The 15,310-nt window shown below is 33.3% G+C and overlaps 2 protein-coding genes and 1 non-coding gene across 3 annotated transcripts; 2 read left to right on the top strand and 1 right to left on the bottom strand.

The window, feature by feature from the left end:
* Nucleotides 1-139: 139 nt before the first annotated feature.
* On the top strand, nucleotides 140-3,052 carry LOC146924432 (UPF0481 protein At3g47200-like). The gene is made up of 3 exons (XM_085709465.1): nucleotides 140-1,571; nucleotides 1,901-2,282; nucleotides 2,503-3,052. The coding sequence occupies exons 1-3, from the start codon at nucleotides 996-998 to the stop codon at nucleotides 2,916-2,918; spliced, it is 1,374 nt and encodes a 457-aa protein (XP_085565591.1). The 5' UTR covers nucleotides 140-995; the 3' UTR covers nucleotides 2,919-3,052.
* Nucleotides 3,053-6,182: 3,130 nt separating this feature from the next.
* Nucleotides 6,183-11,308, top strand: LOC146924433 (Ubiquitin fusion degradation UFD1 family protein). The gene is made up of 3 exons (XM_085709466.1): nucleotides 6,183-6,442; nucleotides 7,394-8,695; nucleotides 10,779-11,308. The coding sequence occupies exons 1-3, from the start codon at nucleotides 6,260-6,262 to the stop codon at nucleotides 11,004-11,006; spliced, it is 1,713 nt and encodes a 570-aa protein (XP_085565592.1). The 5' UTR covers nucleotides 6,183-6,259; the 3' UTR covers nucleotides 11,007-11,308.
* A 3,329-nt stretch (nucleotides 11,309-14,637) lies between these two features.
* LOC146924434 (signal recognition particle RNA) lies at nucleotides 14,638-14,955 on the bottom strand. The gene has a single exon (XR_015013077.1).
* Nucleotides 14,956-15,310: the final 355 nt, after the last annotated feature.

Consider the following 15,310-nt stretch of genomic DNA (forward strand, 5'->3'; position numbering starts at 1 on the left):
TGAAAAAATATAAACAACATGGGGCATTTTGGACTTTTCATTCAAATATTGGTGTTTCCTCAAACTTTCTGTCCATTTAAGCATGGAAAGTTTTTTAAGGTGGGTCCCACTAAAATCTTTCTTTCCATAGCCTTTTTAGAGTGTTCCAAACAAGGGAAGATGCTTCTTTCCCTCATCTTTCTCTCCTCCCCACTTTCTTTCCTTAGAAACAAACATACCCTTAATGTGTTTGAGTTTCGTTGTTCGATTCTTTGAAATAAAATAAAAAAAAGTTAACGTAATGCTCGAGTTTTATTTTTTCTATTCCTTCCAAAATATTTTTTCCCATTTTTGAAAAATATGGATTTTGTTACAAGTTCAATTTTAACTTGAGAAGTTGTCGGGAATTTCATTTTACAATCCTCTTGGTGCTTGTTTGGTACTGCGTTTGCAAAATGGAGTTTGATAGAAATCACGATAAAAAATCACGTTAGCGTAAAAATTAGTATCTGGAGCTTCTGAAAATCACAACAAAAATGCATCTGAAAACATGCAAACGTGTTTTTGTGTGTTGCAAACGGAAAACCAATCGTGTACGTACTTAGCATTCTAGTTTGGTGCTTCGCATTGATTTAATGCAGTCAATAAGACACACACGCACACTTCTTCAATACGTTATATATAATAATTCAATTAAATGGCTGGCAGTGGCAAGCTTAGATATTCCTTTCTTCATACAGACCAGAAGAACAGGGGTACTGCAACAAGAAGTTTGGAAGTAAGGAATTGATGAGATATGAAAATGTACAATACTACATTTCTTTACATTAACTTATATAATTTTGGTAAAAAGAAGATTCCAATTAGACATTGATAGTCTAACAACTTATGATGTGAATATTTTATTTTTGCTTTCAAATGTACATAAGATAAGATTCTAAATATATAAATCATAGCCTATCTAGCTAGTATACATATATGATGACTAATTAATCTATAAGGTATTAGGCAAATACATGGAATTAGAAATGAATTGGGTTGATCAAATCAATAACGAGATAAAGAGAAATGGTCCTTCAACATCTGATGAGATGGAACTATGGAAGAAACATTCAATTTACAAAATACCTTCAAGAGTAACTGCACTAAACAAAAAAGCCTACAAACCACAAGCAATTTCATTTGGTCCTTATCATTATGGGGAGGAACATTTGATGGCTATGGAAGAACACAAGCATAGAGCTCTTCTTCATTTCTTAAAGAGGTGTGAAAAGCCCATTGAGTTGTTATTCCAAAAAATTGATCAAGTGGTTCTAGAGTTGAGAGATTCGTACAAGCCACTTGATCCAATTTGGACATTGGATACACCAAAGTTTGTTCAAATGATGATTCTTGATGGTTGTTTTATTTTGGAGATTTTGAGAGCTAATGATTGTGTTTTGGATGATTATGCTGAGAATGATCTTGTGTTTGGTGAACATGGGAAATTTTATGTTTTGCCATATATTAAGCGTGACATGCTTATGCTTGAGAATCAAATCCCTATGTTGGTTCTTCGTACATTGATTCAGGTTGAAACCGGCATGGAGCAGGTAACTTATGATCAATTTCGAATATGTAGAATTTCGACACTTAAATTATAAGCAATGCGAGTAAAATGTTCAACCATATGTGCCGACTTCAATTGATATTAAACTTCATATATATGTTATAGATTTGATTCCACATCGGCAAAATGTTTGTCGACTTCACAATGCAAAAAATAACTTTCGCATTTTTATCCTCATTCAATCATTTAATTAAGCCACTTTGATATAAAAAAAAAATGCAATTCAGCAAATTTTGTGCTTATGGATGTTTATAGCTATGGATAAGTGTTTATTGATGATTTTAAATTAAGCTGTAATATGAAACATCACAGGAAGATGATCATGAGTTGTTGAATGAGAAAATCGTTAAGTTACTAAACCCAAGCACACCTTTAATTCAAAGCTTGGGAAAATGCATGCACATATTGGACGTGTTCAGAAAAAGCCTAATTCAAGAAGGACCAAGCCACCCAACACGCATGCCCAAAGCAACAAAAAGAAATTGGTTAACTTTAGAGGCAGGAGAAGAGATTATTCGATCCGCAGTAGAGCTTCACGAGGCTGGAATCCGGTTCAAGATAAGCAAAACATGGAGCCTCAAAGATGTTTCATTCGATCGAGGTGTTCTTAGGCTCCCAACATTGGTGATTGACGACACCACAGAATACATGCTCCTTAATCTCATTGCATTCGAGCGTCTCCATGTTGGAGCAGGTAATCCGTCCCAACAAATATGTAGGCCTAAAACTAAATTTGAATTGAGACATTTGAAAACATAAAATCATCACAAAAACAAAGACTTATTAGAATAGAATTAAATAGATTTACACTTTGAATATTTTTTTAATAGAATCAATTAGTCGCAAAATTAGCACGTAAAATTAAGAATATGAGAACTAAATTTGAAGGCTAAATGAGTTGCTTTATTATGCAGGTAACGAGGTAACATCGTTTATATTCTTTATGGACACGATCATCGACAGCAACATGGATGTTGCACTTCTTAACCGAAGTGGGATCATAATCAATGCTCTTGGAAGTGATAAAGTTGTTTCCAAATTGTTTAACTCGTTGTCTAAAGACATAACTGTGGATCGTCATGGAGTACTTGATGTGGTGAGGATGAGTATGAGTGATTATTGCAAGAAACCGTGGAAAAGATGGCGCGCTAATCTCATTCAAACTTATTTTAGGAACCCTTGGGCAATTGTGTCTCTTGTTGCTGCCATTTTCCTTTTTGCTCTAACTATTGTTCAAACTGTATACTCAGTTAAACAATATTATCAAAGTCCAAGCCCAGCTAAGTCACCTGTTTTACCAGTTACTCCAAGGAATCCCCATCTTCCATAATCATTAATCGACCTACCTAGTTCCTTCCTTTCTCCTTTGATTTATATATTTGTGTAATGTGTTTATATTTTAAAAAAATTATGAATTTCATGTTTGATTTGAGTGAGTTTATATGAATTCTTTGTGCTCAATAATTATTTTGAATTGCAATGACTATTATGCATTTTCTTTAAACTTGCTTTTTTTATTTAGAAAATTCAAAAGGATTATGTGATTGTATAAATGTGAGACTATACAACTAAGGACCCGTTTGTTTTGCTTGAGGTTGAGGGTGCAAAGATATTATATATGAAGGCATCATAATTATTTTGCTTGAGGTTGACGGCATGGAAAGGAGCAGCTTTTGCTAAACTTAGAGAGGAGGGATACATGAATAAACGAAATAATATAGGATTTAAACTCATATCAGCAAGCAAGATGCAAATTTTTTTAGAGTCTTAGACCTAAAAAATTCACGATTAAGCATACTTGACTTTGACCATATATGAGACGTGCGACCTCATGAAAATTTTCTAGAAATCATTTGATTAAGAACAATGAAAAAGAATTTATTCGGTTTGAGGGGCATTTATAATTCCTACAAAGCACTAAGACGCATGATAAAGGAGTAACTCTCATGAGAGGTTTCTAGCAAAAGAGCATATGAACGGTTGAACGAGATTTATTCAATTCAAATTAAGACTGTGTGGGTTGTACAATTAAGAATGACAAACAATGGCAAAAATTTTAAATCGGACACCATAACCTCGACACTTTCACTTATTTGTATGAGTTTATAATTGCTTTGTGTTTCCTTGTTCAAAAAATAATTGCTTTGTGTTTCATTTATCTATAAAAATAAATGATCTGAAAACATTAATTCGTATAATTCATACACAAATTACACGGGAGCTGAGCTCATGCTGAAATAGTTGTATTGTCAATATTGCTTAACTAAGATCACCTATGAAACGAGTCATTGTGTAAAATACATGGACATTGTGATATGAGAGGCAGGATTCAAACATTTTTTTCACCTTAATAATGAATTTTAATCACTAAATTACTTAGTAAAAAAAAAGTAAGTTAAAAAAATTCATATCGATTAATTAAGAAAATTATAGATCAAGTCAAAAATATTACACTCTCCTCCTTATTTATTTATTTATTGAGAGTTGCTTTTATCCTTTACTCATTTCTTAAAAGTCATACCCTTCTCCGTTTACAAATTCAGATAAAATAATTTATATTTTTTTTCTCCCATTTGAATAGGTTAGTTATGACAAAACAATATGTTTTCTCTAATTCAAACACCAATGTCAAAGTACTCCCTCATGTCTTAATTATAACCAAAATTCCACTTTTTAAATTCATTCAATAACTAATGTATTTGGTTTGCAATAGAGATCAAATACATTAATTATAGAATGAATTTAAAAATAAACTTTTGCTTATAATTAAGACCGGAAGAAATACAACTCAGTTGATATTTACAAGAACAATAATATCTTAGGAGGATCAAATTATGAACTTCGAATTTTTTATTTCTCCCCACATACGAATGTGTCGGTCTAACTACTAGTTTATTTATATATAAAAAAAATGTCTTGCTAACGAGTGTCCTAATAGCACTCTTTAAGAATTTTTAATTAAGAAACTATTTATTGAAAAAATCTACTACTTCAATTTTTGATGCATTGAATACACAAATTTCCATAAAAACTTACCATCTAAAAATCTTTTGACACTCGCTAGCGTTTCCCATAAAAAAGAATACACCTCCGATGTTCATGGGAGAAGAAAACAAAAGCGGGCTTAGATGGAAACCCGATTGAGTTGGTAGGGCCCATGAGAAAGGCCCAGATTCTTCTAGAAAGGACGACAACTCAAACTCAAACTTGATTCATCCATTAATCACTTAGGCTTTGTTTGGATTGATGGAACATAACGGAGCGGAATGGAATGGAATATGATGGAATGGGATGGAACGGAGCGGAATGGAACAAATGTTTCGTTCCATTGTTTGGATATTTTACGACGGAATGGAACGGAATTTTCATTCCATCGTTTGGAAAATGGACGGAATGGTATGTGTTACATTTTTTTATTCCATTTTTACCCTCATTAAACAATATTGCTATGTATAATTAAAACATATATTAATGTTTTATTAAAATGTTTTGTTCAAAAAAAATGTTTTATTAAAGGGTTAATTATGTTTCTAGTCCCTATAAAATAGCGACCTTGTAAGTTTAGTCCCTACTTAATTTTAATAGCATTTTTAGTCCCTATAAAAAAAAATTACTTATAATTTTAGTCCCTGCTAAAACAAAGTTTGATTAATTATCCTTAAACTCTTAAATTTTTGAACGATTTTTTTGAGACAAGATTAGAACACTATGAAAGGTTCGTTTACTAAAATTTAGAATTTTCTGACATGAAATGAATTAAATATGAATTTTTTAAAACGACAAAAGTTAAAGATAAAAAGTAATAAAATCTGGATGTAGAAATCAAATTTTGCAATAATTTTTTGCGGACGAACTTTTAGTAATGTTCTAAACATGTCTGCAAAAAATTGTTCAAAAATTTAAGAGTTTAAGCATAAATTAAACAAATTTGAATTGAGTAGGGACTAATACTCAGTGCAGAAAAACAAAATTAGAGACTAAAAATGCTATTAAAATTAAGTAGGGACTAAACTTACAAGGTCGCTATTTTATAGGGACTAGAAACATAATTAACCCTTTATTAAAATGTTCATTTTTAATCTCTTATTAAAATGAAGAAGAAAATGATCATAGGCAAGGTCTAAAAATTAAACAAGGTCTAAAGCTAGAATGAAGAAGAAAATGAGAGAAGAAATTGATCATAGGCAAGGTCGAAAGATAGCAGGAAGAAGAAAACGAAAAAACTGAATTATGAATTTCAGCTTTGTACGAGAACCACAGACAATGTCGAAAGCTACAGGAAGAACAAAATGAAAACGCAAGGTGGATTTAATAAATAAAGGTGATGTACAAAATGGATAATATAGTAATTTATAAATTAAGAGGTTGGATTCCATCCTATACCTCCCAAATTGGAGGGGAAGAAAAATGAGAGAAGTGGATGGAATGGAATGGAATGGATACCATCATATACCATTCCATTCCACTCATTTTTAAAATATCCAAACAATGGAATCACATTCCATACCATTCCATTCCACTCCATTCCATCCAATTCCATCAATCCAAACAAAGCCTTAACTTATTTCATTTCGTTAATCGCTTATTTCATTTCATTCACACACAAATCAAAACTCTATATTTTTCGTAACCAACACGAACTTCACAACAACACAATTACACAGAGAGAAAATGGATTTCGAACTGAGAAGAGCGAGAGAGAAGATAGAGAAAGAACAAAAAGAACGAAAGGAAAAAGCAAGATTGAAACTCCAAAAGGAAAAGAAAGCGAAAGAAGAAGCTCGTATTCAAAGAGAAGCCATTGAAGCTGCTCAAAGATCTCGTCGTATTGATGCCGCTGAAGCTCAACTTAAGGTAACCTAATCAAAACCCTCTTTTCACTCTTTCGCTTTTCTTCTTACGCGAATCATCATCATTGGATTCTTGAAATGAATTTTTCTTTATTTTTAATAACAAATGTTCGTAATTAGTTGGTGGATTGAAAAGAGTCTTAAACAGTTATTGATTAATTTAATAATTACTTTTAGGATGAAACGGGAAATATATCGTGTATTATCAATTGATTGATGTCTTGATGAATTAGGCACTCCGTGTCCTAACATAAGAGAAGAATTTTTGTCATGTTCATTGGATAACTGAATGTATCTAGTCTATATTATAAACCAGATACATCAATTATTTAATGAATCTGAAAAAATGAGTCTTCTCGGTGGAAGCACGGACAATTCTGAAATTAGGCTCACTTGTCTATTCCCCATACTTGGCATGATTGTCAAACTTCAAGATACCATTTTATTAGAAAGGTGTTTGTAGGTATCAAGCAACTATTTCATACAAATGCATAGTCTGTTAGGTATATGATGCAGCCCTTCAAGGCTCAAGAAAAAGCCCTTTGTGGCTAAACACAACATTTCTTGTGCCTGGTTGTAATTTTATTGGAATATAGGGAAATTAACAAAGCATTGAACTCTTGACATGTTCGTCATTGAGTACAAGTGTGAATTGAGCCTCATCCAAAATGACTAAGCTGACAAGTATAGATCCTTGAATGGTTTCTTATATACAAGAATGAAACAATCAGTTGCAATGTTATAACCTTTAATGATATTGAAATTTGAAATGTATAATTGTATTAATTAATCTTTATCCCACTGCTGATTAAGATAAACTTGCCAATCTACAAATACAAATATGAATGATTATTATACCTCTCAGTCTATGAATGCAATCACTTCCTTTCATGCCTAGGTTTTTAACATGACAATACTAAATGCATGATTCCTTTGTTTACTATGTTCAATTCAGGCTGACCAACAGATGCAAGAAAACCTAATTGTTGGGAGGGGAATTGTTTTTTATCGTTTACTGGAAGCTGTACCTTATCAAGGTAGTGGAGATAAGATCAAACTGCCTCCTTCTTGTTTTACAGAATTGTCTGATCATGGTGCGCTTGATAAGGGACCGATGTACTTTCAGTTATCGTTGACTCACAAGGAAGGCTCTTCAATCACTCAAGATACTGACAAAGAGAAAACGGGAACAACCCATTCAGGAGTTTTAGAATTCACTGCTGATGAAGGTTCAGTGGGTCTCCCTCCTCATGTATGGAATAATTTGTTTTCTGAAGGTTGTATTATGGAATCTCCATTGATTGAAGTCCGCTATGTTTGGCTTCCAAAAGGGACTTATGCAAAACTTCAACCTGAAAGAGGAGGATTTTCTGATTTACCAAACCATAAGGCTATCCTTGAAACAAGTCTTCGGCAGCATGCTACACTTTCTCAAGGCGACATTTTCACTGTAAACTATGGAAAACTTGAACACAAATTAAGGGTGCTTGAGTTAAAACCTTCATCAAGTGTATCGGTGTTGGAAACAGATATCGAAGTTGACATAGTTGATCCTATTGATTTCTCAGAACAGACTGATCAACATGTTTTAATTCCAGCAGTATTTGGAACTCCACAGACCGGTACAGTAGATGAAGGAAAGTTTGTGTACTACAAATTTTCAATTGACAATGGCACCTGGGAGAGAATTTCTAGTGGGAGTTCTATTATTGAGGTCAAATTAGAATCAGAGACAAATGAAGGTGACACTGATCTTTTCATTTCTAGACACCCTCTCATATTTCCTACACGACACCAGCATGAGTGGTCTTCTCATGATATTGGATCAAAGACTTTGATTCTCAGCTCTAAGGATAAAAACTTAGGTGCGGGGACTTACAGCATTGGTGTAAACGGATTTAAAGGACTGACCAAGTACAAACTAACAGTCTTAATCCAAGATAATTTCAACCAAAAACTGGGTCAGCAAGCATCATCTGTGTCATCAATGGGGTTGGATACTGAACAATGTAGGAATTGTAAGCATTACATACCTTCTAGGACTATTGCACTACATGAAGCTTACTGTAGCAGGCATAACGTTACCTGTCAGCATGAAGGTTGTGGAGTTGTTCTTAGAATTGAGGAGTCCAAAAATCACATTCACTGTGGCAGGTGTGGTCAAGCTTTCCAGCAGGCAGAATTGGAAAAGCATATGAAAGTTTTTCACGAGCCACTTCAGTGCCCTTGTGGAATAGTACTTGAGAAAGAGAAAATGGTAAGTTGCCTCTCTCACACCATTCTTGTCTAGTATGGTTTTTCTTTTCAATAGTTTCTTTGTTCTGCTTTCTACATTCATTTTTTTGATATTGTTCTTTTGGTCCGTTATGTCTGTCCTAATTTATTTGGCTACTGGGATATGTTAGAATTTGGGGATCCAGCGGCAAAAGCTTATATCGTATTTGATTCGATTATCAAACAATATTGAACAGGCTAGAAACAAGTATGAGAGTTTGCATTTGAAACTTGAAAGTATAGTGTGCTAATATTTCTACTCAATTATTCCTTTTGTGAATTCTTTTCTCTATTTAAGCAATCTTAATGGTGCTGGAGTTAATTTGTTTTCTTCAAGGTTAGCTAAGAGGCCTGATAAACAGTCATCATAGTTGGTAGTCTACTGATGGGAGAAGAATTTAGAGTCTTTTCCAAGTCTTCCACTATTCTTAAACATGCAGTTTTTATTTTGTTTTCGTTGCATCTATGATTTTTTTCTTATTGACCAACTCATACCAACTATGACGGCATCTTAAACATGAAATAGCTTGTGAGCTGAACTGACATTTGGCTAATAACACTCTCCTGCATTCACACACACAGATATCCTCTTTTCTCAATTTTCTCTCCAAATCACGGGGATACAAGTTATAAATTTTTCTGCATACAATAAAACAAATGTCGAAAGTTTAGGTATCTGAACCTTATGGAGATTGCAGTTCCTGCTGGTCAAAACCTATTTAATTAGAGACTTGAGTAGATTAATATATCTTAAATAAGCAAGTTCAACATTTCCGTTTATAAGAAAATATAAATATTAAGATGCAGATGAAAATTTGAAATTTATTTTTATTTTCTAACCTAAGGAGTGCAGCGGACCTAAAGAAATATAGTTGTTGTTTGTTGTTGATTTACATAAATCTTAGCGGCGCTATAGCGGCTGCGCGTGGCATAGCAGCAACGAACCGCTACGGTAATAATCGTAGCGATGTGGAATCAAATAGTGGCCGCTTCAGCCGCTATTTGATTTTAGTAGGAAATTTCCAAATTGATCCTATATTTAAAACCTTTTTGATGGCATTTTGGGGGTTTCGTAAACCCCAACATTTTTCAACTCTTTCTCGCTTCTCACCTACGCCGCGAAACAAACTCTTCTATCTTCCAATTGGAAAACGCTACCTGGAGATCTTTTCTCTCTTTCTCCATTGTTTTTTTCTTCCCCTGTTTTCTTTTGTTTTATGGTTTTTCTTGTTTTATGATTTTTTTATTTGTTCCTCTGTTTTGTTTTTTGGTGTTTTGATTTATGAAGGTTTCATGATATTTGAGTGTCATATTAAATTTTATATTAAATATAAGTTTGTTTATACTTTATAGTATTATTCATGTAATTTGTCCAAAAAATAATCATATAGCGGTCACACCGCTATACGCTATCCCACTTTTGGGGTTGGCCGCTACGCACCGCTATCCGGGATTGACTACTATGCTGACAAATGTGGTATAGCTATTATTGGATGCTTTACAGTCAGTATAGTTATTGATGAGGAAAAACTCATTCTGGCAATCTGAATTCATATGAAAGATGTTCAAACCATTGTTTTCATTATCGTATGATACAACATACTAGCTGTCTCTCTATTTGATACAAAATTGAACCCAATTGATAGGAACACCCAGTGTATATCTATTTTGGACATGAATATCATCTAAAATCCTGATTCATTATATATTTACTACGATGAATCATGATTAATTGTAATGAATCACTACCTAAACTAAGTGTTGGTGGCCACTTTTTTTTGTCATATTTGTATAGCTAGCCAATTTTCTTTTGTCATGATTTGAATCTTGAATCATTTTGATGTTCGTATATATATTAGCTTTTAATTCTGCAACGGCATTTGATTTTAGTTAAAATATTGTATTTGTATTGGTAATCATTTTATGATTCATATTAAGATTCAAATTGATTTGAAAAATGTCTTATCAGTTACAACCTGAATCTCAATTTGATAAGCATGTTACAAACTATTAGAAATCCGTCTATAAGAAAAAGGAATTTCAACTTTTTATTTTAATTTTGTTAGGTGGAACATCAAGCATCAGTTTGCCCCTTGCGGCTAATTTCGTGCCGCTTTTGTGGTGATATGGTTCCAGCTGGAAGCTCTGCAATGGATGCCCGTGACAGGTTAAGAGGATTGTCAGAGCACGAGAGTGTTTGTGGGTCAAGGACTGCACCCTGTGATTCTTGTGGACGTTCAGTGATGTTGAAGGAGATGGATATACATCAGATTGCTGTTCATCAGAAAGGCTAATTCTGATGCGGTCACAGCCTTTGCTTCTATTAAAAGTAACTTTGTTGTGAAGCATTACATCTGGGTAATCATATAGAACTTAAAAGAAAGATTGGGGAGATGAAACTTTTGTATGTATTGTCTACCATGGATTAGCAGCCTACTGTGGCTGTATGACATTGGATCTTGTCATTAGATATGCGCCAAATTATGATTCTTTGTAGAAAATGTTTCTTACATATCTTAAAGGAACCCCAGGCAAGTGCGTTTGTTGTGCAAATATTTTAAGCAGGTTACCTGGTGAAGTAAATTCTATTCCTCAATTTCATTTCCTTGATTATTAAAATCTGCCAAGTTGTCAAACATGGTCACATGACAACCCAGAGTTCTAGTAAGCTGCATTGTGATGGTGTGCATTTGGTGAAAGCTCATTCGTAGTTTATTATACATAATAATGTAAAATCCACCACAAATGGTTTGATACCATAACAACAATTGTTGAGGTCCTCTCATTTGTGTATTTGTTTGTCTTTTGAGAAACTAAGAGGATCTTAACACAACACATATACATATGAGATTTGCCACCGAACATAATTTGAGCATCGTATTGCGTATAAAATAAAAGCAAAAGGCATAAAGTAAAACTGATACCCATACTGGTGTATACAATGCGCTGTCAATATAATCTGAAACCAAAATCAGTGATACAGCAGTAACATCATTACTCAATGGAGTCACAATAACTATCCATTTGTCTCTGATATCAATTGAAGGATTTAATGGAGCATGATATCACGGATTATAAAGTCATTCACCAATTTTTTTTTTATTATTTTTAAAAAGAGGTTAAAACATACAAAATTATGAGAAATTCTGTTATGTTGACGAATATTGAATTGTTACACCTTAGTTATATCGATTAACCATCACTTAAACATATTTGACCATGTATTTAAATTATATTAATCATTCACAAAAATAGTTGAGTTTTGGCTGTCCCATTTTGTGTTAAAATAACACATGTTAATCTTAGATGTTTTGTAAGATGAAAGCACATCCTTTTTTATATAATCTTAACTCGTGTGTTTCTTTGTACAAAAAGGACATTACCTTCAGTTGCACAAAAATGTATTTGAAATGTAATTTTGGATGCATATGTTCATTGAATAACATGAAAAGGTGATCACTCAGCATAAAGTAATGATAGAAAAACAACCACTTTTATAGTTTTTCATGTAATTTGTGTTATTATAATAGTATTAGCAATTTAGTTTTTTGAATGGAATTATAAATGTTTGATTATTTGCTGCGTTTCATCTAGGTGGCTCATTGCTAATTTAGTTGATTAACCGATCTTGGAAGAAAGTGATGGTGATGAGAAAGTTGAAACTAATAATATAGACATTCTTCTGTTTAAATTTAGGCTTATTTGATCCAATGGTCCCTCAAATAATTTCAAGTTTTCATTTTGGTCCCACAATTAATAAAACGTACATTTTGGTCCCACACTTTTTCCTCCGTTTGCCAAATAAATCCCGACAGTTAAGTTTAACCCCAAATGATGTCTATGGTGGATCAACCTTAAAAGTGGTCCACCATAGATCCTATTAATTATTTTAATTTAAACCGTTTGATTCTTTTTTTAAAGAAGGACCATTGCATGCGCATGTCTATTTTATCTTACGGTGTGTCAACAACAACCAATTAACTTTCACTTTCTTCATCTTCTTCCTCACTCTTGTTCATCATCACATTCATCAACATTCATCAAACTTCAAACTTTAAAACCCAAAAACCCAGAAAACTCAATCTCAAATTACAGAATAAAAAAATCGGTTAAAAAAAATTGATAGATCCATCACAACATAACCAAATCCAGTGTATTACAAAATCAAAAAATAGCAAAGATCCTTACATATAATATTCATGATTCATCTTTACCTTTATGTATACACCTTCGTTATATTTAATAATCTTGAAACCCATTAACCTCAAAATTCAATTTAATCAAAATCCATTCATTCATACATCACGTATAAGAAAAAAGAACAAAAAAAAATCACATAATCTCAAGACAAGAAGCTTAGTGCTAAAAAACTCCCCAGCGCAAAGGCAATACAGTGACACCCAAAGAGACAAAACAACACCACACTCAGCAATGAAAATTGTTTCTAAAAAATCAAATGTTGACTCAAACGCAGCAGCTACCCATCATTTTCGTCCCAAAAACTCAACATCTGCCTTCAATCCAAATCTAGAAACAGAGAGTGTAAATAGCAAAAATTGAAGAAGATGAAGAGAGTAACGAAATGAGAGAGTTCGGAGAGGGAGATAATATTGGAAGGACGAAGAGTGGATCAGATCCAGTAAAGAATCCGTCGAGTATCTTCATACTGAAATGGCCATTTGAATCTATCTGGATCCAATGAATCTGAACCTGATTTTGTTCCTTCCTTCGTAACCTGATTTCGTTTCTGAATTTTGATCTTCATAATCAATTGAAAGCTTCATTGTACATGAAAATGGGTATGTAAAAGTGAATTTGAAGGCTAAAAAAGCTTCATTGTTTTGATTAAGGGCATGAACTTCCAGAACATAAACATTTGGATTTGATTCATGGGTCTTTGATTTTAATTCAAAAGTTCAAACATTTTGATGAGTAGTAATTTTATATGTATTGATCCTGGTCTTTACCAATTTAGAGAGGAACAGTAAACATAGATGAGTGAAAAAGAAGAAGATAAAAAGAAAGAGAGGGACACGAAGAAGAAAGAAGAAAGAGTTTTGTGTGCTGTGTTGTTGTCATGAGCACAGAAGAAAATAGATCCATTTTTATTTTTTGGATTTTAATTTATTTTTCTAGTTTTTTTTATTGGTATGAAGTTTTTTATGAATTTATGAATATGATTGATGAAGATGAAGAAGAAGAAGAAGAAGATGAAGAAAAGGAAAAAAAGTTAGGTGGTAGTGGTACATTATAAGATAAAATAGACATGTGTAATCCAATGGTTCTCTTTCTTAAAAAAAGATCAAAGGGTTAAAATTGAAAAATTAATAAGGTCTATGGTGGACTATCTATAATCTTGGTCCACCATATACATTTGGGGTTAAACTTAACCGTCTGGATTTATTTGGCAAACAGAGGAAAAATTAAGGGACCAAAATGTACGTTTTATTAATTGTGGGACCAAAATGAAAACTTGAAATTATTTGAAGGACCATTGGATCAAATAAGCCTTAAATTTAAAACAGTAAAATGAATTTGTCAAATCAATGATTAGTTAGTTCTATTATTCTAATAATCAGAACAGAAACCTCATTTACATTGGTAAAAATAGTGTGTGATTTGACATCAATTGAACAACAAAATAACCAGAACAGAAACCTCATTTACATTGGTAAAAATAGTGTGTGATTTGACATCAATTGAACAACAAAAAAGTGATGGTTCAAAGGCTAGGCTCACCAAGCTTGGCTCACCTGATGAGAAAGTTGAAACTAATAATATAGACATTCTTCTGTTTAAATTTAAAACAGTAAAATGAATTTGTCAAATTAATGATTAGTTAGTTCCATTATTCTAATAACCAGAACAGAAACCTCATTTACATTGGTAAAAATAGTGTGTGATTTGACATCAATTGAACAACAAAAAAGTGATGGTTCAAAGGCTAGGCTCACCAAGCTTAATGGACTAGAACCACAGCAGCTTGTTATCCCTCCACTGTCGAGAGCCAGGGGTATTCGCTGCTCTGTGAAACCAGCCTCACGTGAAACCAGCCTCACGCATTGCCCTCTTGTCTAGGAACCAAGAGACCAAGGCCTTCGCCCAAATCCCGTGGCCCAACTCTCAACTTGGAGCGGGCAAGCCAACATATTGCAGAAACCAGCCCAGCCCAACAAGCCATAGCCATGTCCCAACACTTTAGTGCTCCCACTTGGGTGACAAGTTGACGTTACACAACTCAGCGAACTGACAGGCTTGTCAGACAGTTATATAGACTTGATTGAGTTGTATTCTAACCAATGTGGGACATGAAAATGCAAAGACAATATGATACTCCCTCCGTCCCGGAATAACTGACTCATTTTCTAAAAAAAAGTGTCCCAAAATGACTGACCCATTTCAATTTTCAATACAACTTTCATCATTCCCAATACAATATAACACTAAATAATACTACTTTTATCATTCCCAATACAATATATTTCACTTTCCCCTTTATTTATACACTTTTCTTAATCTGTGTGAAAAACCAAAGTAGGTCAATTAAACCGGGACGGAGGGAGTATAGTTTTGCTTCTAGGTGCCAGCTAACCATGGT

The sequence above is a fragment of the Medicago sativa genome, chromosome 5 (assembly GCF_051527215.1).
Source record: "Medicago sativa cultivar Bolivia chromosome 5, Bolivia_mono, whole genome shotgun sequence".
In the NCBI taxonomy this organism is placed as follows: domain Eukaryota; kingdom Viridiplantae; phylum Streptophyta; class Magnoliopsida; order Fabales; family Fabaceae; genus Medicago; species Medicago sativa.